Source organism: Panthera uncia (assembly GCF_023721935.1).
Source record: "Panthera uncia isolate 11264 chromosome B2 unlocalized genomic scaffold, Puncia_PCG_1.0 HiC_scaffold_24, whole genome shotgun sequence".
NCBI classification, from domain to species: Eukaryota; Metazoa; Chordata; class Mammalia; order Carnivora; family Felidae; genus Panthera; species Panthera uncia.
The window spans coordinates 7,377,708-7,405,693 of NW_026057580.1; the positions used below are offsets into that span (position 1 = coordinate 7,377,708).

At 44.3% G+C, this 27,986-nt stretch overlaps 1 protein-coding gene across 5 annotated transcripts; it reads left to right on the top strand.

Moving 5' to 3' along the window:
* Positions 1-2,001: 2,001 nt before the first annotated feature.
* On the top strand, positions 2,002-22,983 carry TCP11 (t-complex 11). 5 transcript variants are annotated; one of them, XM_049653391.1, is made up of 10 exons: positions 2,002-2,082; positions 2,407-2,544; positions 5,454-5,550; positions 11,698-11,818; positions 18,806-19,026; positions 19,995-20,131; positions 20,413-20,630; positions 20,710-20,891; positions 21,650-21,813; positions 22,552-22,983. In XM_049653391.1, the coding sequence occupies exons 2-10, from the start codon at positions 2,421-2,423 to the stop codon at positions 22,782-22,784; spliced, it is 1,497 nt and encodes a 498-aa protein (XP_049509348.1). In that variant the 5' UTR covers positions 2,002-2,082; positions 2,407-2,420; the 3' UTR covers positions 22,785-22,983. The 5 variants fall into 5 exon arrangements, with proteins under 5 accessions (XP_049509348.1, XP_049509346.1, XP_049509347.1 ...); XM_049653389.1 differs by having other exon boundaries at positions 2,005-2,283; positions 2,402-2,544; XM_049653390.1 differs by having other exon boundaries at positions 2,005-2,283.
* Positions 22,984-27,986: the final 5,003 nt, after the last annotated feature.

A 27,986-nucleotide genomic window follows, 5' to 3' on the forward strand; every position in this document is an offset into this window, starting at 1 on the left:
AGAGGTAAGGTGAATTAAGAAAAAGTATGTGATTGACAGTCAAGCCCTTACTTGCCATGTGACTTTTGGTTACTACCTGAAATCTCTCTGATTCCCAGTTTGCTCATCTATTAAATGGTGCAAAATAACACCCACCTTGCCTACCGAACAGGTAGGATTGTGTGGAGAGCATATGGATTTGCAATGTAAAAGCATTTTGTAAATCATTAAACACAAATCAGTTATTATTAACTAAGACCCCAAAGGGAAGGTGGGTATATCTCTCACATCATCTTTCTATTCCCCTCAACTTTTAACTTTGCCTAGTTGGTTCTGATAACTATTAGTGATAAAGATCATGAAATGCTGTCCCCAGGCTGACCCTGGGAAAACTCTAATTCTTCTCTCCTACCCCCATCTTTTACTCCTTTTCTGGCTTCAGTCCCCACCCCCACCCCCAGGTGCTGCCACACTGCTGTTTCTTCCTACTGCCCCGTCCAGAGAATTTGGGTATTAAGAAGACATTTAAAGAGGCTGTGTAATATATATGCATGAACTGCCGGAGGTAATTTCAGGCATCAGCAGGGAAAGTTTTATGGCAATGCCATTTTTGTGGGCAAATGAACTGGTGTCATTCTGGAAACTTTCTCCCAGAAATAAAAATGCCCAAAAAGAAATCTGGATTTTTCTTTTTTTTTTTTTAAGAGACCCAACCTAAATATTTCCTTATGTACTAATGAAGAACCATATTTTCATTGAACTCTTTACTGAAGTTGGACAATTCCTCTCCCTTCTGAGTTTAGAGTGAAGGCCAGCCTGTTTCATATTTGACATCTCTGAGGGAAATACCAGGAAAGGTTGAGGAGGGGGTAATGGGCAGATTTAGCATGTACTAGTTTAAGAACTCTTCAGCTAAACAGTAACTTTACTAGGCCATTCCCTTCGTATCTGCCTTGGCCTCAGAGAAGAGTGGGCTTTCTTAACCAGAAATGTTTTCAGGGGCACCTGGCTGGCTCAGTCAGTAGAGCATGCAACTCTTGATCTCAGGGGTTATGGGTTCAAGCCCTATTTAGGTGTAGAGATAAGAACGAGAGAGAGAACTGTTCTTGGGCCTTTTCATAATTTTCCCCTTCAAAATGCATGAATTGTGCAAGAAAAAGCCACATTCCACACTAACAAAGCAAGGGTTATAATAACTTGATTTCTTACAGGCAATACTTTCATCTCATGTTTTATTTTATTACTTTAAATCAAGCTTTTGTTGTAAGAAACAAAGTCATTTAATAAAGAGGGGTAGGGGTGTACGGAGTGGATGCTTTCTTTTCATTTTTTTCCCTCAAAGTTCAGGGATTGGAGGGGAGGGTGGTCGTTCCAGGTCCTCACATCACTCCAGGGGCAACAGGGCAGACCCGTAACCAACGGACTTGGAGCCAGGAGCGAGGGCCAGCCCTCCAGGTCCAGGATGAGCCCAGGCCAAGAATTCAGTGGAAGAGCCTACACTGCTGCCCAGCTCCCATGCCTCCACGGACCTGGACCCCAATAGACCTGGCCAGGAGTCTCGGTTTCCACACCTGTAGAATGGTAGCATGGCCTTGCTCTCTCAAAAAGAAACCGCCCTCCTGGGTGTGGTTCTGTTTCTCGGGCTATGAGAGCAGGCAGAAGAGAAACAAAGCACAGTGCCCCTCCCTCCCTAAGCAGTTCCAGGTGATCTTTTTCGTAGGGAGCCGGAGATGCCAGGCAGAGACCAACCCCAGCGACCACGCAGGGTCTGATGGGCTTCGTGCCCACGACGACCCAGCACGAATCAGAACGCCTCGGCCCCAGCAAGGCGGGCGGCGGGCGGCCGACTGCGGGGTGGGCACGTGATCCCGCCCGTTGCCCCAGGAGACGGGCTGCGCTTTGTTCTCAAATCCCCGACTCTCCCACCGAGCGCCCCCGGCGTGGCGGGCGGGGGTGCGCGAGGGGTTCGACCAGTCGCTTCCGCGTCTCCGTCCTGCCCCTCCTGGCTGCCCGCCCCCCCCGCCGCAGTGGTACAGCCCGGGCCCGGAGGCTGCGCGGCCGCAGCCCTGACCCCAGACCAGACCGCGGGTTGCCGGTGAGGAGGTGAGCGACGGGAGCCGGATCGCCGAGAGCTCCCCCTGCTGCCGGAGCCTGAGAGGGCCTGCGGCGGGCGACCCGGACGAGGAGGGCCGCCCGCATCTCGGCCTGCTGCCTCCTCGTTGCGCGTCCAGAGCTCGACTTCTGGTTCCCCGCACCGCTCTTCTAGGCTCCTTTGTCCCGTCTGTCCCCCGAGAGGCCCCGAAGGTGCCCACCCTACTCTTTTGGTCTGTCCGGGTCGGGCGCGACGGGCCAGGCTTCAGCTGCCTGGTCGGCAATTGGAGAGTCCCCTTCCCCGACGCCAACGGCGCGTCATTTCTCCCAGTCCAGATTCCATCCGCAACATGCCGGACGTCAAGGAGAAAGTGCCTCTGAAGGACACAGGCGATGCAGAGTGCGGGTCCTGCAAGCTCGAAGCCTCAGCACCGACCGGGGAAAACGAGAGCGGCCCCAAAGACCACCCTCCCTGTAGGTCCCGCCCCGCCGGCCTTTCGCCGCTCGGCCGGCGCCCAGTGTGGGGCCGGCGGAGAGGAAGGGCCCACGATCCTCCTGTCGTCCTCCCGTCCCTCTTGCTTTGGGTCCCCTTCGCCTGGCCTCCCACCACCCAGTCTCTGCCCACTGGCCCTAGGCCCCCTATGACCCAAAGGTCTTCAAAGAGTTGTTGTTCCAGTTAAAAGAAGTGAGCCAGGTGTGATTACTTGAATCTGACAAGATTTGACGCCGTGTTCGTTCACAGCCGTTGTCGTTGTAGTTTGAATTTGTAAGTGGAAAATGGCGGACCCTTGGAGTAGCTTTAAAGGACCCAAGTGATCCCAGATGGAATTGTGTTCTTTTGGCGCTTCGTTGACTCAAGAGGTTACTACTGCTTTGGGCTCCTGTGCTTGAGCTCTGTACTATAGATGTACTTTTATGTTCCTATTGGGTCACAAGGGCTCTCCCACACTTCGGTAGGTCCAGCCTCACTAGGACGCATCCTGCATTTCTCTTATGATAATCTCTGGAGAATTTAAACAGGCATCACTCCGAAGACCTGTCCACATGCAAGAGTTTAACCTGAGTTAAATTCTTGAAGATTGAAATGGGAAAAATTAGTTGAACGCCCTGCTACTAAGTTGAATTACACTTGTTTCTCCTATAGCCACATGGGGGCGCTGCTGGCTAACAGAATGGGCCCAAAGTGGCAAATTGGGTGCGGTGAAATTTATTTAGCTATGAATCTGATATGGGGGTGGAAGTCAGTATTTTGTAAATACAGTGTAAACAAGTTCTTCAGGTGGCTGGATTTTAAAAATCTGCATTAGTTGATTTTACCTCTCATTTCTCTCTCGGCCCGCCCCTTTCCTGAGTTTTATAGCTGTTGGGAGTTGCACAGCGCCACCAAACTCGTGAGCAACAGAACAATCTTGTCAATGTTATGAACTTTGACTTGTAGTTGGAAAGTGTTTCTCTGTGTGATCTTTAAGTCCTTCAGTAAGCTGCTGTAGCTCACTCTCCCTTTGAAGATGTTCTCTTCTCATTTCGCATTAGTGAATTAGGGGATGGTCCATTTACATATTTGACTGTGTTTTGCCATTTTGGCTGACCCTAAGGACTTCAGAGGGGCTGCAGAAATAAAGGGAACTTCCAACCCTGCATGTAACGTTCACTTCATCTTTATGTTTACCTAAGCAAGGGCTCAGTGGCTTTTTGGTAAATTTGCGATCACCTTTTTACCCATAAATTTTTTATTTAATTTTGAATTTTGAGATATTTCAACTTTGTTGAAAAGTAAACAAAAAGCGCAGTCGATGTCCACATTGTCAACATTCTGCCACATTGCTCTCTCTCTCATATATATTTATGTATTTTTTTCTTTTTTGCTGAATATATATATACACACACATTCTGCCACATTGCTCTCTCTATATATACATTCTGCCACATTGCTCTGTCTCATATATATGTATGCATTTTTTTTCCTTTCTTGCTGAGAATTAGAATAATGACTACCTCTAAAAACTTCATCATGTATTTCCTAAGAATAAAGGCATCCTATGTAACCCTTTTTCTACAATAACTGTCTTTCCTTTTTTCCTCTTTTTTTTTTTAATAGACTCCTGGCCCTGAGATCAAGAGTCGTGTGCTCTACCCACTGAGCCAACCAGGTGCCCCTCCTTTTTACATTTTGAATCTTCTTCCTTATGGAAAACTGGATCATTTACAAAAGTATAGTGACTAGTATCATGAACCATATTTACTCATCACCCAGCTTCAACAAAGATCAACTAACTCATGGCCAATCTTAGTTCATTTATATCTGCTCCACATCTTGGAATCCGAGACTTTGCTGGAAACAAATTATGAAGTGATGTTGAAAGAGAATGGGAAAATACGACTTAGCTGTGTGCAGCTTCGTTTCACATACAAGTGATCATTATAACTCTCATGCCTGTTATGTGAGAATGTTGTCAGCTGGGTCTGTGCTAAGACTTTAGAGCAGTGGTTCCCAACAGCTAGTGCTGGTTTGTGACAAAATTCCTAGCAATATTTAGTGAAAGAAAATAAAGATGTTATAATGAGTTTTTTCCTAAAGCTAAATTGATTCAGTGTAAAGGACTACTCTTTATTCTGACAATATTCCCGTTCTGGTTTTTTGTTCTTATGTTTTTTTTTGGTTTTTCTGTTTTGTTTGTTGTTGTTGGTTGTTTGTTTGTTTGTTTGTTTTTTAGAGGTTATTCTGTTATGAAATGATGGCTTGGTGGTGGTAGAGTGGATTTTTTATTTGCTTAGTTGCTGGTCTCACTGTCCATACTTGGCAAAACAAAAGTTGTCCGTTGCTCAAAAGTCTTTTTTGGAAATGTGATTAGTCTGTGCAATCCTAACATCTGGGAGCTACTGCTTTATGAGACCAAATGACATTGGTGCAACTCAGTACCATCTATATGGAGATGTTAACTCTCATCAGAGGCTGGAAGAGGAGAGTAGACTCAGTCCCCTTAGATAAATGTTTATTTTTGCAAATCACGAATCATTGTTTCTTTGCTGCTTTCATAATCATTTGGCTTGTTTGTTATTTGTAAAATAGCTTCTTTGTCCTCCCTTACCCCCACACTGGACTACTCCGCGAGGCACTGAGGCCTAGGACAGTTGGCTACAACATGCCCGACTACAGGCACAGGGCCTGGAGTTCAGGAAACAGAAATGACTAGAATGGTTGAATGAAGTTTGTGTAAGATCAAGTTGATGAATCTAAATTTGGGGCCTACTCAGAGTGAATCTCTGAATAAAATAGAAATTTAGGCTTGTGTCCACCATAAGTTGTTTTTTTTTTTTAATTGAGATAGAGTTGATGCATAACATGGGTTTCAGATGTACACCATAAATTCTTTGTATCACAGGTCCAATAGATACAGTTGACAACGTTTCTAAGCTGAACAACAATATTGGAATGAATCGTGATTTCCGCATGGAAGAAAAGGTTTTACCTCCAAGCAGGTACTGATTTTCTGATTTTCCCATTTTATTCATCCTGCCATAGGTTTTAGCACTAATGTCTTCTGACCAGACTTGAAGCATTTTTATTTAATAATACAGTCAATGCTTTCTCAATAAAACTGGAAAAAATACAGTGTCTGAATATAAACCTTAAGAGGTCTCAACAATTTATTTATTTTTTTAATTTTTTTTTTTAACGTTTATTTATTTTTGAGACAGAGAGAGAGCATGAACGGGGGAGGGTCAGAGAGAGAGGGAGACAAAGAATCTGAAACAGGCTCCAGGCTCTGAGCCATCAGCACAGAGCCTGATGCGGGGCTTGAACTCACGAACCGCGAGATCATGACCTGAGCCGAAGTCGGACACTTAACCGACTGAGCCACCCAGGCGCCCCCCCCCCCACTTTTTTTTTAAATTTTTTTTTTAAGAAGTCTCAACAATTTAAACAGAAGAGTAATTATTAGTATTAGAGAGTCAAGAAGCAAATGTTATTTAGTGAATCAACCACAGTAATTACTATTGGAATGTTGATTTTGGGACCCCCCACTAATAATAAAATATCAATAGAGTGGATTTCAGATCTTCTTTGATGGGTGTGGAGGAAGCAGCCTGTGCTGCTGGCTGTGCTGTAGGCTGGCTATTGTGGCCATCAAATGATCCCAAAGCTTGGTAGCTAAAACCATGTTCGTGATCTCACAGTTTGTGTGGGTCAGAAATATGGGCGTGGTGTAACCGTGGGCCTCAGGCTCAAGGTCTCCCTCTCATGACGTTGCGGTCAATGTGTTGACTGCTGGCCAGAGCCCCCCTCAGTTTCTTGCCACGTGGCAGCTGGCTTCCCTCTGAGTGAGAGAGTAAGGGTGTGAGAGATGGTGCCCACGACAGAACCCACAGTCTTTTGTTGCCTCATCTCAGAAGTGCCTCCTGTTGCCTCTGCTGCGTTCTGTTTGCTAGAAGGTGGGTGCTGAGCCCAGCCCACCCTCCGGACATGAGATGACACCAGTGTGAATGCCAGGAATCCTAGATCTTTGGGGTCATCCTCCCGGCTGCCTACCTTATATCTCCTTTCAATTACTCTCTTAAGTGACCACAGATTAAACAGACACAGATAAAATACTAGTTTTCTCATAGTGGCGTTTTCAATTGTCTTTTTGGCTGGCTCATAAATCAGTTTATTTTAGGAATTGGGATCAGAACTCTGTTGATAAATAATGCTCCCCCACCTCCGTCAAGCTTCACTTTGATTGTTAGTTATATTGGCAGTGTAATAAATAAGAACCATCTGGTAAGTGTGAATTAAGTGGCTCTGCTGGTTTATTGGCAGTTGAATGGGTAAAATCGGTGTCAGATTTTAAAACAGTTCTAATTTCCCACCAATGGATATGTGAGGGCAGCTGTGATTAGCTTCCTTAACTGGTTTTGTTATGTGGCAGCTTCAGGGAATCTGTGACTAAAGGGCCATTCTCTGTCACAGGCTGTTCCCCTCCCTCCTCTCTGTGCTCTGATTTGCCCTTGCCTGGTACCAGTGGGGGTCCATGCCAAGCACAGCTTCTATGGGAACGGGTTTTCACCAAAATCCACATTTCCTAGCATCTCTCTCACTGCTTAGATGTGTTTGTTGCTTGAAGGGGAGGAGAAAAGAATGAAACTGGGAGTGAAGGTCTGCCAAAGGGGCAGTAGTGAGACATTTGGGGGGAGGGTGGATAGAAGAGATGCCAGAGGGAGAAATGAAACAGGGGAAATACTATGATTCAGAGCTGGGTTTTCACGTAAGGTAACACCAAATTCATATCAGGAAAAAGGTTGAAATAACAGTTAGAGGTCACTCATTATTGGCAATTGGCTTCCCTTGTGCATAGGATGGTGTTCGTGACAATTGCACATTCCGAAGGGAAATCCCATGTTTGGGCATTCATTCAGTAGGTGTTATATTGAGTCGTTATGTGGTAGGCAAAAATGGGGAGTGCTGGAGATAGAGATATCGATAAATAAGGTACTGTCATTGCTGTTAGGAAGCTTTTGTAGGAGCGACAGTTGAATAACAGTAAAGACTGGTAAATTCACTCATAGTTGTGTATATAGAGTTTCATGAGAGTCCTCAGTTGCTTAAGGAGGGTCAGAGAAGATTGGCCCACAGAGGAAGACTTGAGTTGCTTATGAAGATTTGAGCTGAGTCTTAGAAGTGGAATAGATACTTTCCAGATGGTCTAGGTGTGAAAGAATGCTCCTGGCCGAGGAAACTATGTCAGAGGCAAGAATATAGTATGTTCTTTACAAGTACCTTGGTGTGGTTGAGCACAACATACTATGAGATAAGAGGAGATAAAGTGGAAAAGGAGAAAGGAGACAGAACAATATCCAGATGGGTCCAGGTAGTGGTTTATGTTGCTGATGAGGGGAAGCCCCTAGAGGACTTTAAATGAGCATGGCATCGTGATCAGAACTGAATTTTAGGAGTATTTTATTTTATTTTATTTTATTTTATTTTATTTTATTTTATTTTTGAGAGAGAGTGCATACATGCATATTGGGAAGGGGCAGAGTGAGAGAGAGAGAATCTTAAGCAAGCTCCTTGCCCAGAGCAGAGCCCAGCGTGGGCTCCATCTGACGACTATGAGATCATGACCTGAACTGAAATCAAGAGTCTGATGCTTAACTGACTGGGCCACCCAGGCGCCCCAAGAAGTCCTTGATTTTAGAATGAATTGGTGGAGAACAGATTGACAAGGGACAAGACTGAAGGCAGGGGGACCAGTGAATAGGTTACTGCAGTCGTCTGGGTGAGAGGTGCTGGGAGGAAGGAATGGATTTCAGACACATTTAAGATGCACAGTTTATGGAACTCGGAGATGGATTGGTTAAGTAGGATGAGGAGAAAAGAGTTGAGAACAATTCTAATGCACCTTAGACCATTGGACAGATTATAGTTGGTTACCTCTGATGATTGGGAATGGTGTGTTGGGAGAGGAACTTTGACTTTTTGTTCTTTTTCATCTTTGTATTGCTGAATTTTTGTTTTACAAGAAGCATGCATGACTACTGTATTTTTCGGGGGGGGGGATGTTTAATTCAAGAAAACCAATAGCAATGACTAGGTACAGCCTCAGACTTTTCAAATGGTTCCTTTTCTTATGAGTTTAACTCTGTAGATTTAGAGACATCATTTAAATAAACTTTCAGAGGAAAATTAATTCCTGTCGTTCTTTTTTTAAATTAATAAAAATTAAAAATTTTTAATGTCTATTTATTTTTGATAGAAAGGGGGAGAGTATGAGTGGGGAAGGGGCAGAGAGGGAGACACAGAATCCGAAGCAGGCTTCAGGCTCTGAGCTGTCAGCGCAGAGCCCGATGTGGGGCTTGAACTCAAGAACCATATCATGACCTGAGCTGAAGTTGGATGCTTAACCAACTGAGCCACCCAGGTGCCCCAACACATTTTGTTAAAGTAGTTTTGTTTTCCAGAAAAATGATTGGAAAGTACAAAGTTCCCACATAGCCCCTCTTCTGCCCCATTGTTTATATCTTGTAATAGGTCACTTGTGACAATTGGTGATCTAGTATTAATACATTGTTATTAACTCAAGTCCATAGTTTACATTAGGGTTCATTTTTTGTATTATATATTCTATGGGTTTTGAAAAGTGTGTAATGTCATGAATTCACCATTTTTGTATCATACAGAGTGATTTCACTGACCTAAAAATCCCCTGTGCTCTACTTGTTCGCCCTTTAGTCCCTGCTCCACGAATCCTTGGCAACCACTGATCCTCTTACTGTCTCTGTTGGTTTCCAGAATGTCCTATAATTGGAATCATACAATATGTAGCCTTTTCAGATTGGCTTCTTTCATTACGTAATATGCATTTAAGATTCTTCCATGTCGGGGCGCCTGGGTGGCTCAGTCAGTTGAGCGTCTGGCTTTGGCTCAGGTCATGATCTCACAGTTCGTGGGTTCGAGCCCTGCGTTGGGCTCTGTGCAGACAGCTCAGAGCCTGAAGCTTGCTTCGGATTCTGTGTTTCCCTCGCTCTCTGCCCCTCCCCCGCTCAAGCTCTGTCTCTCTCTGTCCCTCAAAAATGAATAAATGTTAAAAAAAAAAAAAAAAGTAAGATTCTCCCGTGTCTTTTTGGGGCTTGGTAGCTTATTTCTCTGTAATGCTGAATAAAATCCCATTGTCCAGTTGTACCACAGTCTGTCTGTCCACTCAGCTACAGAAGGACGTCTTGGTTGCTTCCAGGTTTTGGCAATTACGAATCAAGCTGCTATAAACCTCCCTGTGCAAGTGTTTGTGTGGACGTAAGTTTTCAACTCATTTGCTTAAATATGGAAGAGCACAGTTACAAGAGTATGTTTAATTTTGTGGGAAACTGCCAAACCATCTTTTAGAGTGGCTGTACCATTTTGCACCAGGAATGCATGAGAGTTCTTAGAGTTGCTTAACATCCTCACCAGCATTTGGTGGTGTCAGCATTTGGGATTTGGGGCATTCTCATAGATATGTATCGTTACGTCATTGTTGTTTAATTTGCAGTTCCCTGATGAAATGATGTTGAGTATGCTCATTTTTCATATGCTCATTTGCCATCTGCATGACAACTTTGGCGAACAGACTTGAGTGTCTGTTCAGATCTTTCCCTGTCTTAAAACTGGGTTGTTCTCTTCTTGTTGGGTTTTAAGAGTTCTTTGTCTATTTTGGATACTAGTTCTTTGTCAGATACGTGTTTTGCAAAGATTGTGCTTTGTGTTTTCATTCCCTTAACAGCGTATCTCACAGAGCACAAGTTTTCCAACTTGCCAATTTTTTTCTTTCATGGATCTTGCTTTTGGTGTTTTATCTAAAAGGTTGTTGCCAGGGGTGCCTGGGTGGCTCAGTTGGTTAAGCATTTTACTCTGGCTCAGGTCATGATCTTGCAGTTCACAAGTTCGAGCCCCACGTTGGGCTCTGTGCTGACAGCTTGGAGTCTAGAGCCTGCTTCAGATTCTGTGTTTCCGTCTCTCTCTGCCCTTCCCCTACTTGTGCTCTGTCTCTCTCGCTCTCTCAAAAAAATAAACATTAAAAAAATAAAAATAAAAAATACAAAAGGTCATTGCCAAATGCACAGTCCACCTAGATTTTCTCCTGTGTTATCTTCTGTGTTATCTACATTTTACATTCAGGCCTGTGATCCATTTGTGGAAGGTACCAGGTCTGTGTCTAGACACATTGTTTTTGCATGTGGCTGTCCAGTTGTTCCAGTGCCACATTCTGAAAAGACTGTTCTTTCTAAATGGAGTTGCCTTTGCTTCTGGTTTTTTTTTGTTGTTGTTGTTGTTTTTTAAGGGAAAGAAATGATGGATCTTTCTGGCCCTCATGACTGGCTACCTGGTAGTACCAGTGAGATTGGGAATACAGGAGGAACAGGTTTGGAGGGAAGATAGCAAATTCATGGGGCACCTGGGTGGCTCAGTCGGTTAAACGTCTGACTTTGGCTCAGGTCACAATCTCGCAGTCCATGAGTTCGAGCCCTGCATCGGGCTCTGTGCTGACAGCTTAGAACGTGGAGCCTGCCTCAGATTCTGTGTCTCCCTCTCTCTCTTCCCCTCCCCCTTTCATGCTCTGTCTCTCTCTGTCCCTCCCCCTTTTATGCTCTGTCTCTCTCTGTCTCAAAAATAAATAAACGTTAAAAATTTTTTTTAAAAATAGCAAATTCAGTTTTGGATCTGTTGATTTGGAAATACGTATATTCGAGTATTATCAAAGAAGGAAAATCCTGTTTTTCATTTTAGGACTGTAAGAAAATAAAAGATCATTTAGTTCATCGCTGTATGTATACACAAATGGAAACTAAGTCACATATTATCTAGGTTAGATGCAACGTCAGTGCTAAAGCTGGCCTGACATGTCTTCAGGATTCTTTGTGTTGCAGGGCGGGGAGGGCTGCTTGGAATCATGAAGAGCCCTTCTGAGAGCTTTTACTGATGCCCTTGATGACATCCGAGTCTGGCCCCAGCTTGTCAACTTTGCTACAGTCTAAACACAGTTCCTGGCCTTTCCCTGCCAGTATAATCGTCTTTTGTCATATCAAATGCTGTTTGTTTGGGGCTTAGGAGATAATGACCTTATAACAGTTTTTGGGTAGTGAAAGTAATTTGCTCATTTAACCCTCTTACAGTTTGGAAGGCAAGGTCAAGGAGACAATGCATAATGCCTTTTGGGACCATCTTAAAGAACAATTGTCAGCTATTCCCCCAGACTTCAGTTGTGCTCTTGAACTTCTGAAAGAAATTAAAGAGGTGAGTGACAGACTTTCCATTTGTAAATGTGAATGTCCTAGACATCTCCAAGGTCATTGGAATGTCAGTGGCTAGCAGATCCTAACTGAACATGGCCCATGAATCAGTCTAACCAGTAGATGGAAATCACACAGTTTCAACAAGGGAGTTTTTTATTTACTTATTTTTTTTGAGAGAGAGAGAGGGCACAAGTGAGCGAGAGGGAGAGAGAGAAGCGGGGCTCGACCGAAGGGGACTTCTGTTGACCTGAAGCAGGGCTTGAACTCACAAACTGTAAGATCATGACCTGAGCTGAAGTCAGATGCTTAACTGACTGAGCCAACCAGGCACCCTCAACGAGGAAGTTTTAATATAAAAATTATTATGGGGCACCTGGGTGGCTCAGTTGCTTAAGCATCCGACTCTTGATCTCAACTCAGGTCTTGATCTCAGGGTTGTGAGTTCAAGCCCCGTGTTGGGCTCCACACTGGCATGAAGCCTACTTAAAAAAAAATTATTGTAACACGGAATTGGAGAAACAAGATCTTTGAACTAGTGAGAAGCAAAGAAAACTAAAGTATACTAAGATATCAGATCTAAGGAGAATATATTATGCTCCTATGGCTGTGCCAGGGGAGGCTACCAGCCTGTGGGCTGCTGACCACTGGGCACTGCAGGACCTGGGTGCTGCAGCAGGAGCCTGGCCCTGGACAGGTAGACACTTGCTCTGCAGGAACTGAGCCCCAGAGAAGCCACTCAGGCTGTGGGAGCCAGCTACTGGCAAAGCCACACACACACACACGCGCGCGCGCGTACACACACTGCATAATGCCAAGTGAGGATTCCAGAACCAGGAAGGGAAGCTCTCGCCTTTTGCAGTGTCTTTCTAGTATGTGGTGGGCACATCCTAAGGTGTCCCCCAGTGATCCACGCCTCTGTATAATCCCCTTTCCTTGCTTGAGTGGACGAGATCTGTAGCTTGCTTGTAACCAATAGAATATGCAAGGATGATGGGATGTCTGTCCTAGAAATGCATTTCACTATGAAAGACCCCATCTTAGCAGACTGGAGAAAGTCTCTTGCAGCCTTGAAGAAGCAAACAGGTGTGTTGTGAACTGCCATGGAGAGGGTCTCATGGCAAGGAAATGCAGGTGGCCTCTAGGATCTAAGGACAACATCCGTCTAACAGCCAGTAAGAAGCTGGGGCCCTCAAGTCTACAGGTGGAAGGAGACGAATTCTTCCAGCAATTGGAAATGAGCCTGGTGACAGCTTCCTCTCCAGTGCAGCTTCCAAATGGTCATGTAGGCCAGACAACACCTTGACCGCAGCCTTGTGAGACTCTGGACGAAGGACCCAGCTAAACTGTGCCTGGGCTCCTGATCCACAGAAATTGTGAGATGAGAAATGTGTGTGCTGTTTTAAGCTTCTAAATTTATGCTAATTGGTTAAGCAGCGCAGAAAACTAATAGTGCCCTCTACAGATGAGGCTTAACATTGTGCCACCTGGTAAAGGAAAAATATTTAAGGGACTTACTCATTTTCTCAGAGCAGAGAAAAAAATCATGGACTTGGAACTGAGAGACAGTAAACTGACAAATGTTACATTCCATTCCTGTGGCCGCTCAGCTTCCACATGCACCCTTCCACACACACTGCAAATTCCTGAAAAGAACTCTGTTTCTACCTATTAAGATACAGCTGTCTTACAGGTTCTCGTTCTTTCCATAAAATGAGACTCACATTCCCAACAGTTACTGTAACCATTGCTATCTGTATTGCTCCTCAAATCCAGCCACAGTCCTTCTGAATATTCCGTTACCTAAAGTCCAAATTGTAAGGTTAACTTTCAGTAACCGATCTGTAAGATAATGGAAGGAGAGAGAAGAACATGGTTAGCATATACAAATAAACCCATACTTGTAACAGGCAAAGAGAAAATCTATAGTTTTTGTTTCTGTAGTTGGTCACAAGGCTATTGTTGACCTATGGCTTCCTGCTACTGTTGATTCCTTATTTCTCTTGTCCACAGCCAGAGCCTCAGCGGTTGGGTTACTTTACATGCTAGAGTGACCCAAACCTTCATCGCCAAAGAGACTGAGTCCTTAAAGCAATTTACTGTTGTTTGTATGCTGTGGTTTTCTGTTAACCTTTATTATTAGGTGTGGAAGTACCAAGAGGAACCTCAGAGAATCTTCTTGCCCTCATTGTGTAGAGCACCAACCTGGTTTCCTCTCCACAGCCAGGTCATTTGCTCTAGCCAGTAGAAGAACTCCTTTTTTCAGCCTATTGGTTCAGTGGTCTGAGGAGCTCAGAATAACCAGGTGCAGCCACATCTTCTGATCGCCGTAACCAATGCCAGCTGAGCATCAGCAGAGCCTAAAGTTAGCAGGATGGGAAACAAAAATTCTCCAAGTAGGTTATTAGGTACGATAGTAAGAGAAACCAGTCCTACCTCCACTCCCTGATTCCTAGGACCATGTTTTCTGGCTTTGGGAAACTATACCATATGATGGTCTTTGATTCAAAGACTGTATTGCATCTTATCAGACAGAACCTCTTCCTTTCAGGGTTTTGTCCCTCAACTCATGCTGTAATCGAGTCAATAAGCCATTCCAGTTTTCAGTTAAGGCCTGTTGATTCAAGGGGGAGGTGGGTATGAACCCAGTGCTGCACTTCCTTTGCTAGAAGATGCATCCTTGATCAGATGGGGCAGGACAGTGGATAAGACATTCTATGAGTACACAGATGTTGGTGCTGATAGAAGCATTCACACCCATATCCAGAATATGTGTCTGTTCCAGTGAGGATGAATCTGTCCTCTCCTCGGTGGAAGAGGTCCAGAGAAATCATCTGCCACCAGGTAAGGTGGTTGGTTGATCCTCACTGGGGAGTGGCGCCTTATTAGGGGCTTTGTATTGTTAAGGATTTTTAAAATTGTAAACATATGTAACAAAATTTTTACCATTTTAATTTTTTTTTCTTTTTTTTTTTAAGTAGGCTCCATGTCCAACCTGGGGCTTAAATTCATGACCCTGAGATCAAGAGTTGCATGTTTTATGGACTGAGCCAGCCAGGCATCCCACTGTCTTAATTATTTCTAAGTGTTACAATTCAGTGGCATCACGTACATTCCCAATGTTGGGCGACCATCATCCCATTCATTTCCAGAACGTTCTTATCTTCCCAAGCAGAAACTGTACCCATTAATAGTAACTCTTCATTACCTCCTTCCTGCAGAGTCTGGTATCCTCTATTTTACTTTCTGTCTCTGTGTGTTGACTACGCTAGGTACCTCATATAAAGAGAATCGTATGATATTTGTCCGTTTGTATGTGGCAGATTTCGCTGTAGCGTAATATTTTCAAGGTTCATCCATGTTGTAAGCAAGTGTCAAAGTTTCATTCCTTTTTATGGCCAAATAAAATTCCATTGTATAGATACACTACATTTTGTTCATCCATTCATCTGTTGATGGACATTTGTGTCGTTTTCACATTTTTGCTATTGCGAGTTGTACTGATTTGAACATTCATATACAAGTTTTTGTTTGAACACCTGTATTCTGCTCTTTTGGGTACATACCCAGGGGTGGCCTTGCTGAATCATCTGGTAACTCTGTTTGAGAAACCACTAAACAGTGGTTTCAATGGTGGCTATACCATTTTACATTCCCACCAGCAAGGCATGAGAGTTCCAGTTTTTCCACATTTTCCCCAGCTCTTCATTTCTTTTGTCATTATAGACATCTTGGTGGACATGAAGTAGGATCTCACTGGGGTTTTGATCTGTACTTCCCTGGTGGCTAGTGGTGTTAAGCATCTTTTCCTGTGCTTGTTGCCCATGTTCTGTGTCATCTTTGGAGAAATGTTGATTCAAGTCCTTTGTCCATTTTTAAATTGGGTGGGTTGTTTGTTGTTGTTATAAGAGGTCTTTACATATTCTGGATAATAGCCCCTTGTTAGGTAAATCTTTTGCAAATACAGTCTCCCATTCTGTGGGTAGTTTTTTCACTTTCTTGATAATGTCCTTTGCACAGAAGTTTTAATTTTGGTGAAGTCCAATTTATCTGGCTTGTTCCTTTTGCCTTTGGTGTCATATCTTGCCAAATCCAGGATTATGAAGATTTATCCCTTTATTTCCTTCTAAGAATTTTAGGATTTTAGCTCTTCGGTTTATGTCTTTGATCCATTTTGAGTTGTTTTTATAAGATGTGAGGTAAGGGTCCAACTTCATTATTTTATGTGTAGCTTGCCAGTTTCCCCAGCACCATTTGTTGAAAAGACTGTCCTTTTCCTAGTGAATGGTCTTGGCATTGTTTTAAAAAATCATTTGGCCATATATCCAGGTTTTATTTCTGGACTCTGTTCTATTATTTTGCTCCATAAATCTGTCCTATCCCAGTATATGCTTGGTCTCCTATGGGCCATTTCATCTGATGATCGATTGCTGTGGTGCAGGCCTAATCATATGGTTAGGTAGGTCAGACAACACATGGTTCTTCCTGGGAAGCACAGGCCACCTGGCCACCGAGTGTCTTATGGTGAGGTGTTTACTTCTGCAAAAGCCCAGAGGCAAGCCAAAAACTGTTTCTCAAAAGGCAAATAGTGATTTGCAGAAGAGGGCATAGACTCGCTCTAAAACTCTAGAGGTCTGTGCTGCGATGCTCTTACTGGTGCCTGCCAGAGGCTGTGTAACAGCATCCTTACCTGCCATGGACACTTTAAGTATCACTGAACCTGTAGGATCATGTGGCCCAAACGGTACTGCAGCTTGTATGACAGCCTGGACTTGCTGCCGTAGGGACTACTCTCACTCTGGTTCCCGCTTGAAATTGGAAACCTTAGGAGTGACCTTAGATGAGTGTTGCAGGAGCAAATTCACTTGTGGTGTATGTTGCCTCGAAAACCCAGAAAGGCCTGCAAGTGTTATGCCTCTTTTTTCATGGTTGGTGGTGTGAGGTACCACGACTTGTCCTTCACCTTGGAGGGGTTAGCTAGACAATGTGCAGACCACCGAAGCTCTAGCAACTTTGCTGGGGTGGCAGGCTGCTGACATTTTCTGGGGATTATCTGCCATCCTGTAGTTTGCACGTCTTCCTGAGGCATCTAAAGTCCTTGCTGCTTCCTGCGCCACAGATCCAACGGGTCTGTGGCCTTTTGAGTTCACACGTCACCTGTGCTACCGGTTTGGTATCTGTTAGGGTCCAATCAGAAGAAAGGACCCAGAAAGTAATGTGAACCAAGAGAAACCACAGTACCGCAGGAACATGCTGTGGAGGCGCCCGCCAGAGCCAAGAAGGCAGGCCTCTTCCTCCTTCAGGATCTCTCCGGCTCCCTCTGCGAACAAGACTTATTACCATTATGCTAGCCGGCAAAGTAAAAATACTTCAAGGGCCTGGCTCTGTTTTCCCAAAGTAGGCCCTGGAGGGTACACTTGGCACTGAGAACCTCCAGCCGGTAACTGGCATAGTTTACCATTTACATGTTTTTTGGGGTTTTTTAGTGTTTACTTTTGAGAAAGAGACAGTGTGTGCGGGGGAGGGGCAGAGAGAGGGGGACAGAAGATCAGAAGCAGACTCCACACTGACAGCAGAGAGCCCCATGTGGGGCTCGAACTCACGAACTGTGAGATCATGACTTGAGGCAACGTCGGCCGCTCAACCAACTGAGCCACCCAGGTGCCCTGACCATTTGGATAGTGTGGACAGACTTGTATTTAAGACGAGTCCGAACAGGTGGGAAACGTGGTACCACACAGTACTCCTCTCAGTTACACAGGTATGCGTTGAACCTCACCCTCACCCCCACCATGTTCTCTATGTTACAGAGGTACAGGGATGAACAGAGTCTCTTTTCACAGGGAACTTACATTTTGGAGTTAATAGGCTATTTCCAGTGCCCCTTAACTGTTCCTTGGCCTATTTCTTCCTCGCCCTTTGAAGTAAAATAATCTAAAAAATGTCTGCTTTTTATTTTTTATTTTAATATGAAATTTATTGTCAAATTGGTTTCCATGCAACACCCAGTGCTCATCCCAACAGATGCCCTCCTCAATGCCCATCGCCCACTTTCCCCTCCCTCCCCCCATCGACCCTCAGTTTCTTCTCAGTTTTCAAGAGTCTCTTATGATTTGCCTCCTTCCTTCTCTATAACTTTTTTTCCCTCTTCCCCTCCCCCATGGTCTTCTGTTAAGTTTCTCAGGATCCACATAAGAGTGAAAACATATGGTATCTGTCTTTCTCTGTATGACTTATTTCACTTAGCATAACACTCTCCAGTTCCATCCACGTTGCTACAAAAGGCCAGATTTCATTCTTTCTCATTGCCAAGTAGTATGCCATTGTATATATAAACCACATCTTCTTTATCCATTCGTCAGTTGATGGGCATTTGGGCTCTTTCCATAATTTGGCTATTGTTGAAAGTGCTGCTATAAACATTGGGGTACAGGTGTCCCTATGCATCAGCACTCCTGTATCCCTTGGGTAAATTCCTAGCAGTGCTATTGCTGGGTCATAGGGTAGATCTATTCTTAATTTTTTTTGAGGAGCCTCTGCCCTGTTTTCCAGAGCGGCTGCACCTGTTTGCGTTCCCACCAACAGTGCAAGAGGGTTCCTGTTTCTCCACATTCTTGCCAGCATCTATAGTCTCCTGATTTGTTCATTTTAGGAGTGTCTGCATTTTAAATTTAAGAGTACCTCATCACTGTGTGATGTGTGTATTTTATATTGTTCTTGGTGTTTCTTTTTACCACACTCCTTGATTTTACTTGTCTCTTTATCTCATTCTGCCTAGAAAACGATGCACTGTTGCTATATCGATCCCCTAAAGCCTTGAACTCTTATCGGCCTCTCAACAAAGATAAATAATGTTCTCTAGGAAATTTAGGGACCCCGCTTCTTGGTCCCTAAAAGACAGGCTGACGTCCTTGACTGAAGGGGTTGTCCATTAGGGAAGGTTCGGGGCTTTGCACAGAAAGTGACTCCCTTTGATTTCTTTCCTGGGCAGATCTTGCTCTCACTGCTGTTACCACGCCAGAACCGCCTAAGAAGTGACATTGAAGAAGCACTGGACACGGAGCTCCTCCAGCAGAAGGCAGAACATGGAGCTCTGGATGTCCTGCATCTCTCTAAGTATATTCTCGACACGATGACTTTGCTGTGTGCGCCAGTTCGAGATGAAGCAGTGCAGAAACTAGAGAACATTACAGACCCTGTTTGGTTACTGAGGTGTGAAACTTGACTGCCGTCCCTTGAAACCTGCCTCAGTCCCTGGGCCAGGAAAGTGGGGTCAGACACCAGATTATAGCCCCTGTCTTGGCTGGCTCTTCCCTACTGAAGACCAGACTAATTCCTCTCTTTTCTCTTTGCTCGCCTATTAGCTATTTCCCCGCCCCAAATGGCCTTAGGTTGGTTGGGCCTCCCACATAACATCCTATCATGAAACATTATATAGAGTATGTGTTCAAACATCTTTTCCTCAGGCTTTCACAGTGTGAGGGGACAGGGATGGGAGGTTATTCCTGTATAATAGCTAAAGAAAGCAGGACCCAGACAGTTAAAAAAAGAGAGAGAGAGGAGTGAATGGCCTAGAAATGGCTTCAGAAATAGCATCACCTATAATCCCTATTCCCAGAAAGATTCATTAGCATGCTGGTATATTCCCCTTTGCTGAATCTACCTTTTATTTATTATTATTTTTTAAATTTATTTTGAGAGAGAGACAGCACAAGTGAGGGAGGGGGAGAGAGAGAGAGAGAGAGAGAGAGAGAGAGAGAGAGAGAGAGAATATCCCAAGCAGGCTCTGCACTGCCAGCACAGAGCCTGATGCAAGGGCTCGAACCCATGAAGCCATGAGATCATTACCTGAGCCGAAGTCAGATGCTTAACCAACTGAGCCACCCAGGCGTCCCTGACTCTACCTTTTAAAACAGACAACAGAATGATCATGTGGAGAGAGAGCTAGCCTGGAGGCTTCAAGGTCCAGAGACTTACCAGTTCCTCACTCCGCCATTCACTTACTCTGGGCCTTGGGTCGTGAGTCCCCTCATCACAATGTTATCTTCTGTAAACTTAGGAGGTGGGACTAAGTTAGTTTTAGAGCTTCTAACTCTGGAATACAGTGATTTAATGACACTTTCTGTAGGTTCCCCTCTCACTAGATTTCTTTTCGGAGTATATTTTATTTTCTATGTCAGGGGGATCTTCCAGGTCCTGGGCCTGATGAAAATGGACATGGTGAACTACACTATCCAGAGCCTTCAACCCCACCTGCAGGAACATTCCATCCAGCATGAACGGGCTACGTTCCAGGAACTCCTCAATAAGCAGCCAAGTATGTAAATAACTCGAGGGCAGGAATGGAAAGATATGATCTTGGGTCTGACTGCTATGATGTTAGAGAGTATTTTGCCTCTTGGGAGCAGAAAATTTCTTCCTCAGGTAGCGGGAGGGAGAAGGAAGAGTTGCCTGAGACAGACACCCTCCACCCCTGCTGCCACCAAAGCTCTGATTCGTTGACCAGGAGCATATCTTGAAGAGAACCTTAGTCTTGGAGCTTTAGGGATGCGGATGCTGAACACATTTCCCCACTTCCCCACTCTCTTCCTATCACAGGCCTCCTCAGTCACACCACCAAATGGCTGACCCAAGCAGCGGCAGACCTCACCACACCACTTCCGACTTGCCCTGACACTTCTGACTCCGCCAGTGTGGCCGGCTCCTCTCCGAGCGAGGCAGCCATCAGCCCTGAGCCCCTCAGCCCTACAATGGTGCTGTCCCAGGGTTTCCTGAACCTCCTTCTCTGGGACCCTGAAGATGAAGATTTCCCTGAGGTAGGTCTGTGGAGGGCATCGCCGTGTTTTGTGTTCAGGACCCTCATCTCCTGACAGCCTGTTCTACCTGCTCCCCCAGACCCTGCTGACGGATAGAACACAGCTGCAGGAGCTCGAGTCCCAGCTGAGCCAGCTAACCATCCTGGCCTCAGTTCTGCTGGTAGCCAGTAGTTTCTCTGGCAGCGTGTTGTTTGGCTCACCCCAGTTTGTGGATAAGCTGAAGCATATAACCAAAGACGTGATGGAGGAGTTTAAGTCCAGGTGAACTGCACAGATTTTTTTAGGGTAGATGGTAATTGTGGTACGAGAACATGGACAGGTCGTGAATGATGCTGACAGTTCTACCACAGACCACAAAGATTGGGACCATCCACAAAGACTGTTGATGTCTTTCCATAATGGTCTTGAGACTTGTGACAGAGAAAAAGAAAGCTTTCTTCCAAAAAGGGTAGTGTGGAGGATAGTTTACTACATAATGATTCATTATCTTGTTTGCTACAAAGCAGTCATTGTCTCGCTGAGTGGACGCCAGTGAGCTGGGCTTAGGTATATCCAGGAGTGTTGATTGAACATCCCCTGTGTGCAGGGGTCACACCAGACGACACAAAGGAATCAGAAGGCCAGGTCTGGCACTGTAATTGGTGATAGTAGGACATGTGACCACAGAAAATGTCCAAGAAAGGGTTAAAATTGTATATACACATACATAAATAAACTCCATAGGGCCAAAGAATTCTGAGTGGATACCAAACTCACGTCCAGAGTTGACTTTGTAGTCTGTCTTGTTTCCTAAGAAGCAGAACATGGTATCAGAGAGAACAGTTGGCTTCTGGAGCATAGTAGTGAAGATGCTGAGCCTACCCACTGGGCCCTGCTGCTACCAGGGACTGGGGTGAGGGCAGGAGGATATCTGGGTGTCTCCCTCCAGTGGGCCCAGCTCCTGGTGTGGGGCTTCCCTGGCTCTGGGCCTATGCCAGGGCCATCCGCTGGGTACCAGCTTACTCTTCTTCATGGTGTAGGCCTGAGGAGGCTATGCAGACTGTGAGTGAACAGGTGTCTCAGGAAATCCATCAAAGCCTCAAGAACATGGGCCTTGCTGCTCTGAGCAGTGAAAACACAGCGTCTCTGATAGGACAGCTCCAGAACATTGCCAAGAAGGAGAACTGTGTCCGCAGTGTCATTGGTGAGTATGCCTGTGGGGATGGTGAGAATGTTCTGGTGAGAGGTGGATCCCATCCCTGGAAGTCAGTTACTAAACCATTTAACAATAAAAAGCATGACCATTGGGCGAGTCACTGTTTAGGCTTTAGTTTTTTCAAAATGCTGGGTTGAGAAGATATTCCTTTTAGTTTAAAGACTGATTCTTGTTCTAAGGAAGATTTGCATCCAGGAATTCATGACTTCTGAGTATGGCATGCTGCCCAACCAACCTGGTTAGGTCATCCCTGGCCTTCTGGGTCGTTTCCTGACTGTAGTCCAAGACATGTGACATCTACCCCCCACGTCCCAGCAATAACAAATTGATGCTGAATTAGCCAGAGGACATTTTCCCATAGCAAGGACTTATCCCTGTTGGAATGGAGGGCATGAACTTGACCTTGCTCTTAACCTCAGCCATCCGAAGGATTGGTCTAAGATCCTCGTGATAAATACTCACTAGGATCTACTGATAGATGCTTAGGTAATCTTTTGAATAGTCTAAAATTTACTAGCCCACTAGTTTGTGATCTTTGCTATGTCCTTGGGAGCCAGAAAGCAGCCCCCTTCCCAAACAAAACAAATTTCCTTATCTCTGGGTGAGTGGGTCGGCTAGTAAATATCTCAGTTAACTTGGAGCTTGAGTGAGTAGAGTTGCAGGGGTAATGTTGCCCCCTGAAAGTTGTTTGCCTTTGCCCTACTCACTGTCGTCTCCTGCTCACAGATCAGCGGATCCATTTGTTTCTCAAATGCTGTTTGGTCCTTGGTGTTCAGCGATCTCTGTTAGATCTCCCTGGAGGCCTTACCGTCATTGAAGCAGAACTGGCAGAATTGGGCCAAAAGTTTGTCAGCCTAACGCACCACAATCAGAAGGTGTTTGGCCCGTACTACACGGAGATCCTAAAAACCCTCATCCCTTCCGCTCAGGCACTGGAAACAGAAGTGGAGTCTCTCTGATAGCACCAGCTCAAAGCCCTGGCGCCTTGGACCCAGGAGAGCTCCTTATCACTCTCCTGGGGTGACATCACCACTGACCATCAGAGCAGGAAGCCCTCCTCCCCTCCTGCAGCCAGTACACCCAGGGCTGTAGTGATCAGCATGTAAACACCAGCTGGCCCAAACTCATTCATTAATAAACTTCTGAACCACAAGCAAACCTCCACTCTCCTGTGCTTCAGCTGTGGCTGAGCCCTGTGCTCTGGGCCCCCAACTAGCCGAGACGCCAAAAGACCCCCAGCTTTTCCTCTGCTGGCCAGGGGCTCCCTTCAGCATGCAGAGCTGAGAAGCCAAGACACTCGGGTGCTGGCATTATTTCTCTAAGGGTAAAGCATTTCTCTGAGGGCTCTGAGAATCTGTAGGATTATCCAAAATGTGACTATAACGGCTTCTCTGGAAGTCAGAAATTTTTGTCCAATTCAGCTCAGGATTGGGTGCGGTTGAAATAGGTTACTAGAAACCTCATTTCTAGTACCAGATTCCCCTGAAGATTTCAAACGATGCAACAAGAAATCAAGAAATAGTAAGAGTCTATTGCAGGTCTGCAGCAGGGTGAAACTGAGGCTGCATGCAGATGATATTGGCTGCTAGCAAGCATTCTGTTGAGGCAGGTTTCAGAGTTCGTGGGATTTCTCTCTCTGGAATATCTAGAGTTTATTGTTGATCCTGTTCTCCAGCTGCGTGAATTTCCTGTTCTCTCATCTCTAAGCTTAGACACCCCGTTCTTACGGAGGTGACGTGGGCATTTAGAGGTGGTACAGCCTCCATTCTTCCTACTTCCTGTCTGGAACTGTAATGGGCAGGTGCGTTGTGAGCTCCTGTTGGCATCACCAATGAGGGAGGTTCTGGGAAGGGCCTGGGCTTGTCCCCTGGCATCATAGAGCACCACCATTCTCAGGCTGGCTGCACCAGAGCAGCCCTAACCTAGTAGAGCGAAATGAGGAAAATGTTCCATTTAGATTGGCCCTTTTCAAATAATGGAGAAGAGGGGCGCCTGGGTGGCTCAGTCAGTAGAGTGTCCGACTTTGGCTCAGGTCATGATCTCAGGGTCCGTGAGTTCGAGCCCGGCGTCGGGCTCTGTGCTGACAGCTCGGAGCCTGGAGCCTGCTTCAGATTCTGTGTCTCCTTCTCTCTCTAGCCCTCTCCTGTTTGTGCTCTGTCTCTCTCTGTCTTTCAAAAATGAATACATGTTAACAAATATATAAAATAAAGTAAAATAAAATAAAATAATGGAGAAGAGAAAATGAAAATTCACTTATGTGCTCTCCAGGTAATGTGAAGAGAAACAAAGGGTGAGAACGTTTCAGGAACGGAGTGAGCTGCAGACAACACATGGAATCTAGGACCAACAACAGAAGGGGGATTTGCACTCCGTTAACCCAGGGCTTCTTCCTCATTGACTTCCTTTTTAGAGAGAGAGCCTAGATGGGTGACACAGCTGGGGCAACAGTGCAGCCGTGACCAGAAGCGCTGGAGGGCTTGGATAGACATCCTCAGGATGGGGAAGCCCCGCAAAAGGGTATGTTTAACAAACAGTGAAACTTGCCTAGATGAATTTCTCTGATTTGCAAGGACTAATTTGAATTTCTTAAAAATCCACATTTTGGAAGCCTCATTATCTTAGAGGCAGAAGTGTTCTGAAGGGACACCCGTGAGAAGGTCTGGTCGGTGGGTGCAGACACTAAGCCGACAATAGAACCTTGCTTTATACTTCATAATTAAAATCTGGAATGATCGATTTCTTAGAAATTTTGAGTTGATTTTCCTGTGCTTCCATATAGAGGAGAAAGGGATCCCGACCCAAATAACGAAAGATTCTGTCCTGCCAATGGTTTCAGGGCTTATATACTCAACGTTGTGGAAAAATACACAAAATTTACCATTAGTGCATTTAGTACATTCACAGTATTGTGTAACTATCACCACTATCTAATTTCAGAGCATTTTCATCATCTCAGAAGGAAATCACACTCAAGAAGCTTGCTCTTTTGTTTGTTTGTTTAATATTTTATTTTTTTATTTTTTATTTTATTTTTTTTCAACGTTTTTTATTTATTTTTGGGACAGAGAGAGACAGACAGAGCATGAACGGGGGAGGGGCAGAGAGAGGGAGACACAGAATCGGAAACAGGCTCCAGGCTCTGAGCCGTCAGCCCAGAGCCTGACGCGGGGCTCGAACTCACGGACCGCGAGATCGTGACCTGGCTGAAGTCGGACGCTTAACCGACTGCGCCACCCAGGCGCCCCTAATATTTTATTTTTGGGGCGCCTAGGTGGCTCATTCGGTTAAGCGTCCAACTTCGGCTCAGGTCATGATCTCGCGGTTCGTGAGTTCGAGCCCTGCATCGGGCTCTGTGCTGACGGCTCAGAGCCTGGAGCCTGCTTCGGATTCTGTGTCTCCCTCTCTCTCTGTCCCTCCCCCCACTTGCAATCTCTTCCTCTCAAAAATAAATAAACATTAAAAAAATTAAAAGAGATTTTATTTTTAAGTAATTTCTCCACCCAACATGGGGCTCAAACTCACAACCCAGAGATCAAGAGTTGCATGCTCCATGGACTGAGCCAGCCAGGCACCCGGAGTTCGCACTGTCTCTTCTCCCCTCCCCCTAGCCACTGGCATCCACTATTCTGCTTGTTTCAATGAATTTTTTGCCTCTAGATAAATGGAATCAGAATATGAGGTCTTTTGTGACTGGCTTCTTTCACTTAATAGAAGGTTTAAATTGTATCATGTCGTGGCATGTATCAGTACTTCATTCCTTTTTATGACTAATATTCCATGATATGGATATACTACAATTTATTTATCCACTCATCACTTGATGGACATTTGGTTGGTTTTCACCTTTTGGCTTTTGTGAATAGTGCTCCTGTGAATATTTGTGTTTGGTGTAAGTTTTTGTTGGAACACTTCTTTCTTTCCTTTCTTTTTTTTTTTTTTTTTTTTTTTGTTTATTTTTGAAGGAGAGGGCGAGACAGAGACAGGGACAGAGACACAACATGAATGGGGAGAGGGGCAGAGAGAAAGGGAGACACAGAATTTGAAGCAGGCTCCAGGTTCTGAGCTGTCAGCACAGAGCCCGACGCGGGGCTCAAACTCACAAACCGCGAGATCATGACCTGAGCCGAAGTCAGATGCTTAACCAACTGAGCCACCAGGCTCCCCTGGGACACTTATTTTCAATGCTTTAGAGTATATTATATCCAGAAGTGGAATTGGTGGGTCAGGCAGTAATTCTGTGTTTATTGAGAAACTACTAAAATGTTTTCTACAGTAGTTTCTGCATCATGTTTACCTTCCCAGCAGCAGTGTGTGAGGGTTCTAGTGTCTCCACATTTCCACTAACAGTGATTTTTTTCTTTTAATTACAGAAATCTTGGTGGGTGTGAAGTGAAATCTTACTGTGTTTTGATTCACATTTCCCTGATAACTAGTGATGTTGAGCATCTTTTTCATGTGTTTCTTGGGCACTTGTAGATCTTCTCTGGGAAAGTGTTTATTTTAGTCCTTTGCCCGTTTGTGAATTAGGTTGTTTGCTGTTGAGTGTAAGAGTTCTTACATATTTTGGATACTAGATCAAATCAGATCTGATGTGTCAGATATGACTTGAAAATATTTTTTACCATTCTGTGGGTTGTCTTTTCACTTTCTTGATAATGTCCTTTGATGCACAAAAGTTTTAATTTTGATGAAGTGTAATTTATCAGGCTTTCTTTTTATGGATTGTGCTTTGGCCATCAAATCTAGGAACTCTTTGCTTAGCACTAGATCCCAAATATTTTCTCCTGTGTTTTTTGCTAAAAGTTTTGTGTTTTACATTTAAGTCTATGACCCGTTTAGAGTTAATTTTGTATAAGGTGTGAGACTTAGGTTGAGGAACTTTTTTTTTCTTGCCTATAGATGTCCAGTTGCTCCAGTATCATTTGTTGAAAAGGCTGTCTTTCCTCTGGTGAACTGTTTTTGCACCTAATAAGTTGGGCATATTTGTCTGTGTCTCTTTCTGGGTTTCTATTCTATTCCACTGATCTATGTGTCTTTCTTCCACACAACACAGTATCGATTACTCTAGCTATATAATAAGTCTTGAAATTGGGTAGACTGATTCTTCCCACTTTATTCTTCTTTTTCGAAGTTAAAAAATTTTTTTTAATGATTTTATTTGGGGGGGGGGGAGAGACAGAGAGAGAGGGAGACATAGAATCTGAAGCAGGCTCTAGGCTGTCCACACACAGCCTGATGCAAGGCTCGAACCCATGAACATAAGATCATAACCTGAGCCGAAGTCAGACGCTTAACCAACTGAGCCACCCAGGGGCCCCTCAAAGTTTTTTTTTCTTTTTTTTTTTTTATTAAGATATTCTAGTTTCTTTGTATTTTTGTAGACTAATCTTGTCTATATCTACAAAAAAAAAACTTGCTGGAATTTTGATAGATATTATGTTTAAAGCTGTGTATCAATTTTGGGAGGATTGATACCTTTACTAAGTTGAATGTTCCAGTCCATGAATATGGTATATCCCTCCAGTTATTCTTTCATCAGGACTGTGTAGTTGTTTTTTTTTTTTTTTTAAGTTTCATTTTTTAGTAATATCTATACCCAACCTAGGCCTCGAATTCACAACCCTGAGATCAAGAGTCACACGCTCTTCTGACTGAGCCATCCAGGTGCCCTAGGACTGTGTAGTTTTTATATAAGTCCTGAACATGTTAGATTTACACCTAAGAATTGTTTTTTGAGTGATTTAACCGGTGTTTTACTTTTAATTGTGTCCACATGTGCATTTCTAGAAATAGAATTAACTTTTTCACATTTATTTTGTATCCTGTGATCTTGCTAAACTTGCTTATTAATTTTCTTGTAGATTCCTTGGAATTTTCTATGTGGATAATCATGTATTCTGCAAATAGGGCCAGTTTTATTTCTTTTCTAACATAAATGCCTATTATTTCCTTTACTTGCCTTATTGCACTGGTTTGAACTCCTAGAATTTTAAGACTGGTAATAGTGAAATCCTTTCCTTGTTCCTAGTTTTAAGGGGAAAACATTCAGTTTTTCACTATTAAATATAATGTTGGTTGTAGGTTTTTGTAAATGTTCTTAATCAAGTTGAAGAAGTCCCTGTCTGTTTTAAGTACCACAAATTTAGTGCCTCGAGACAAGC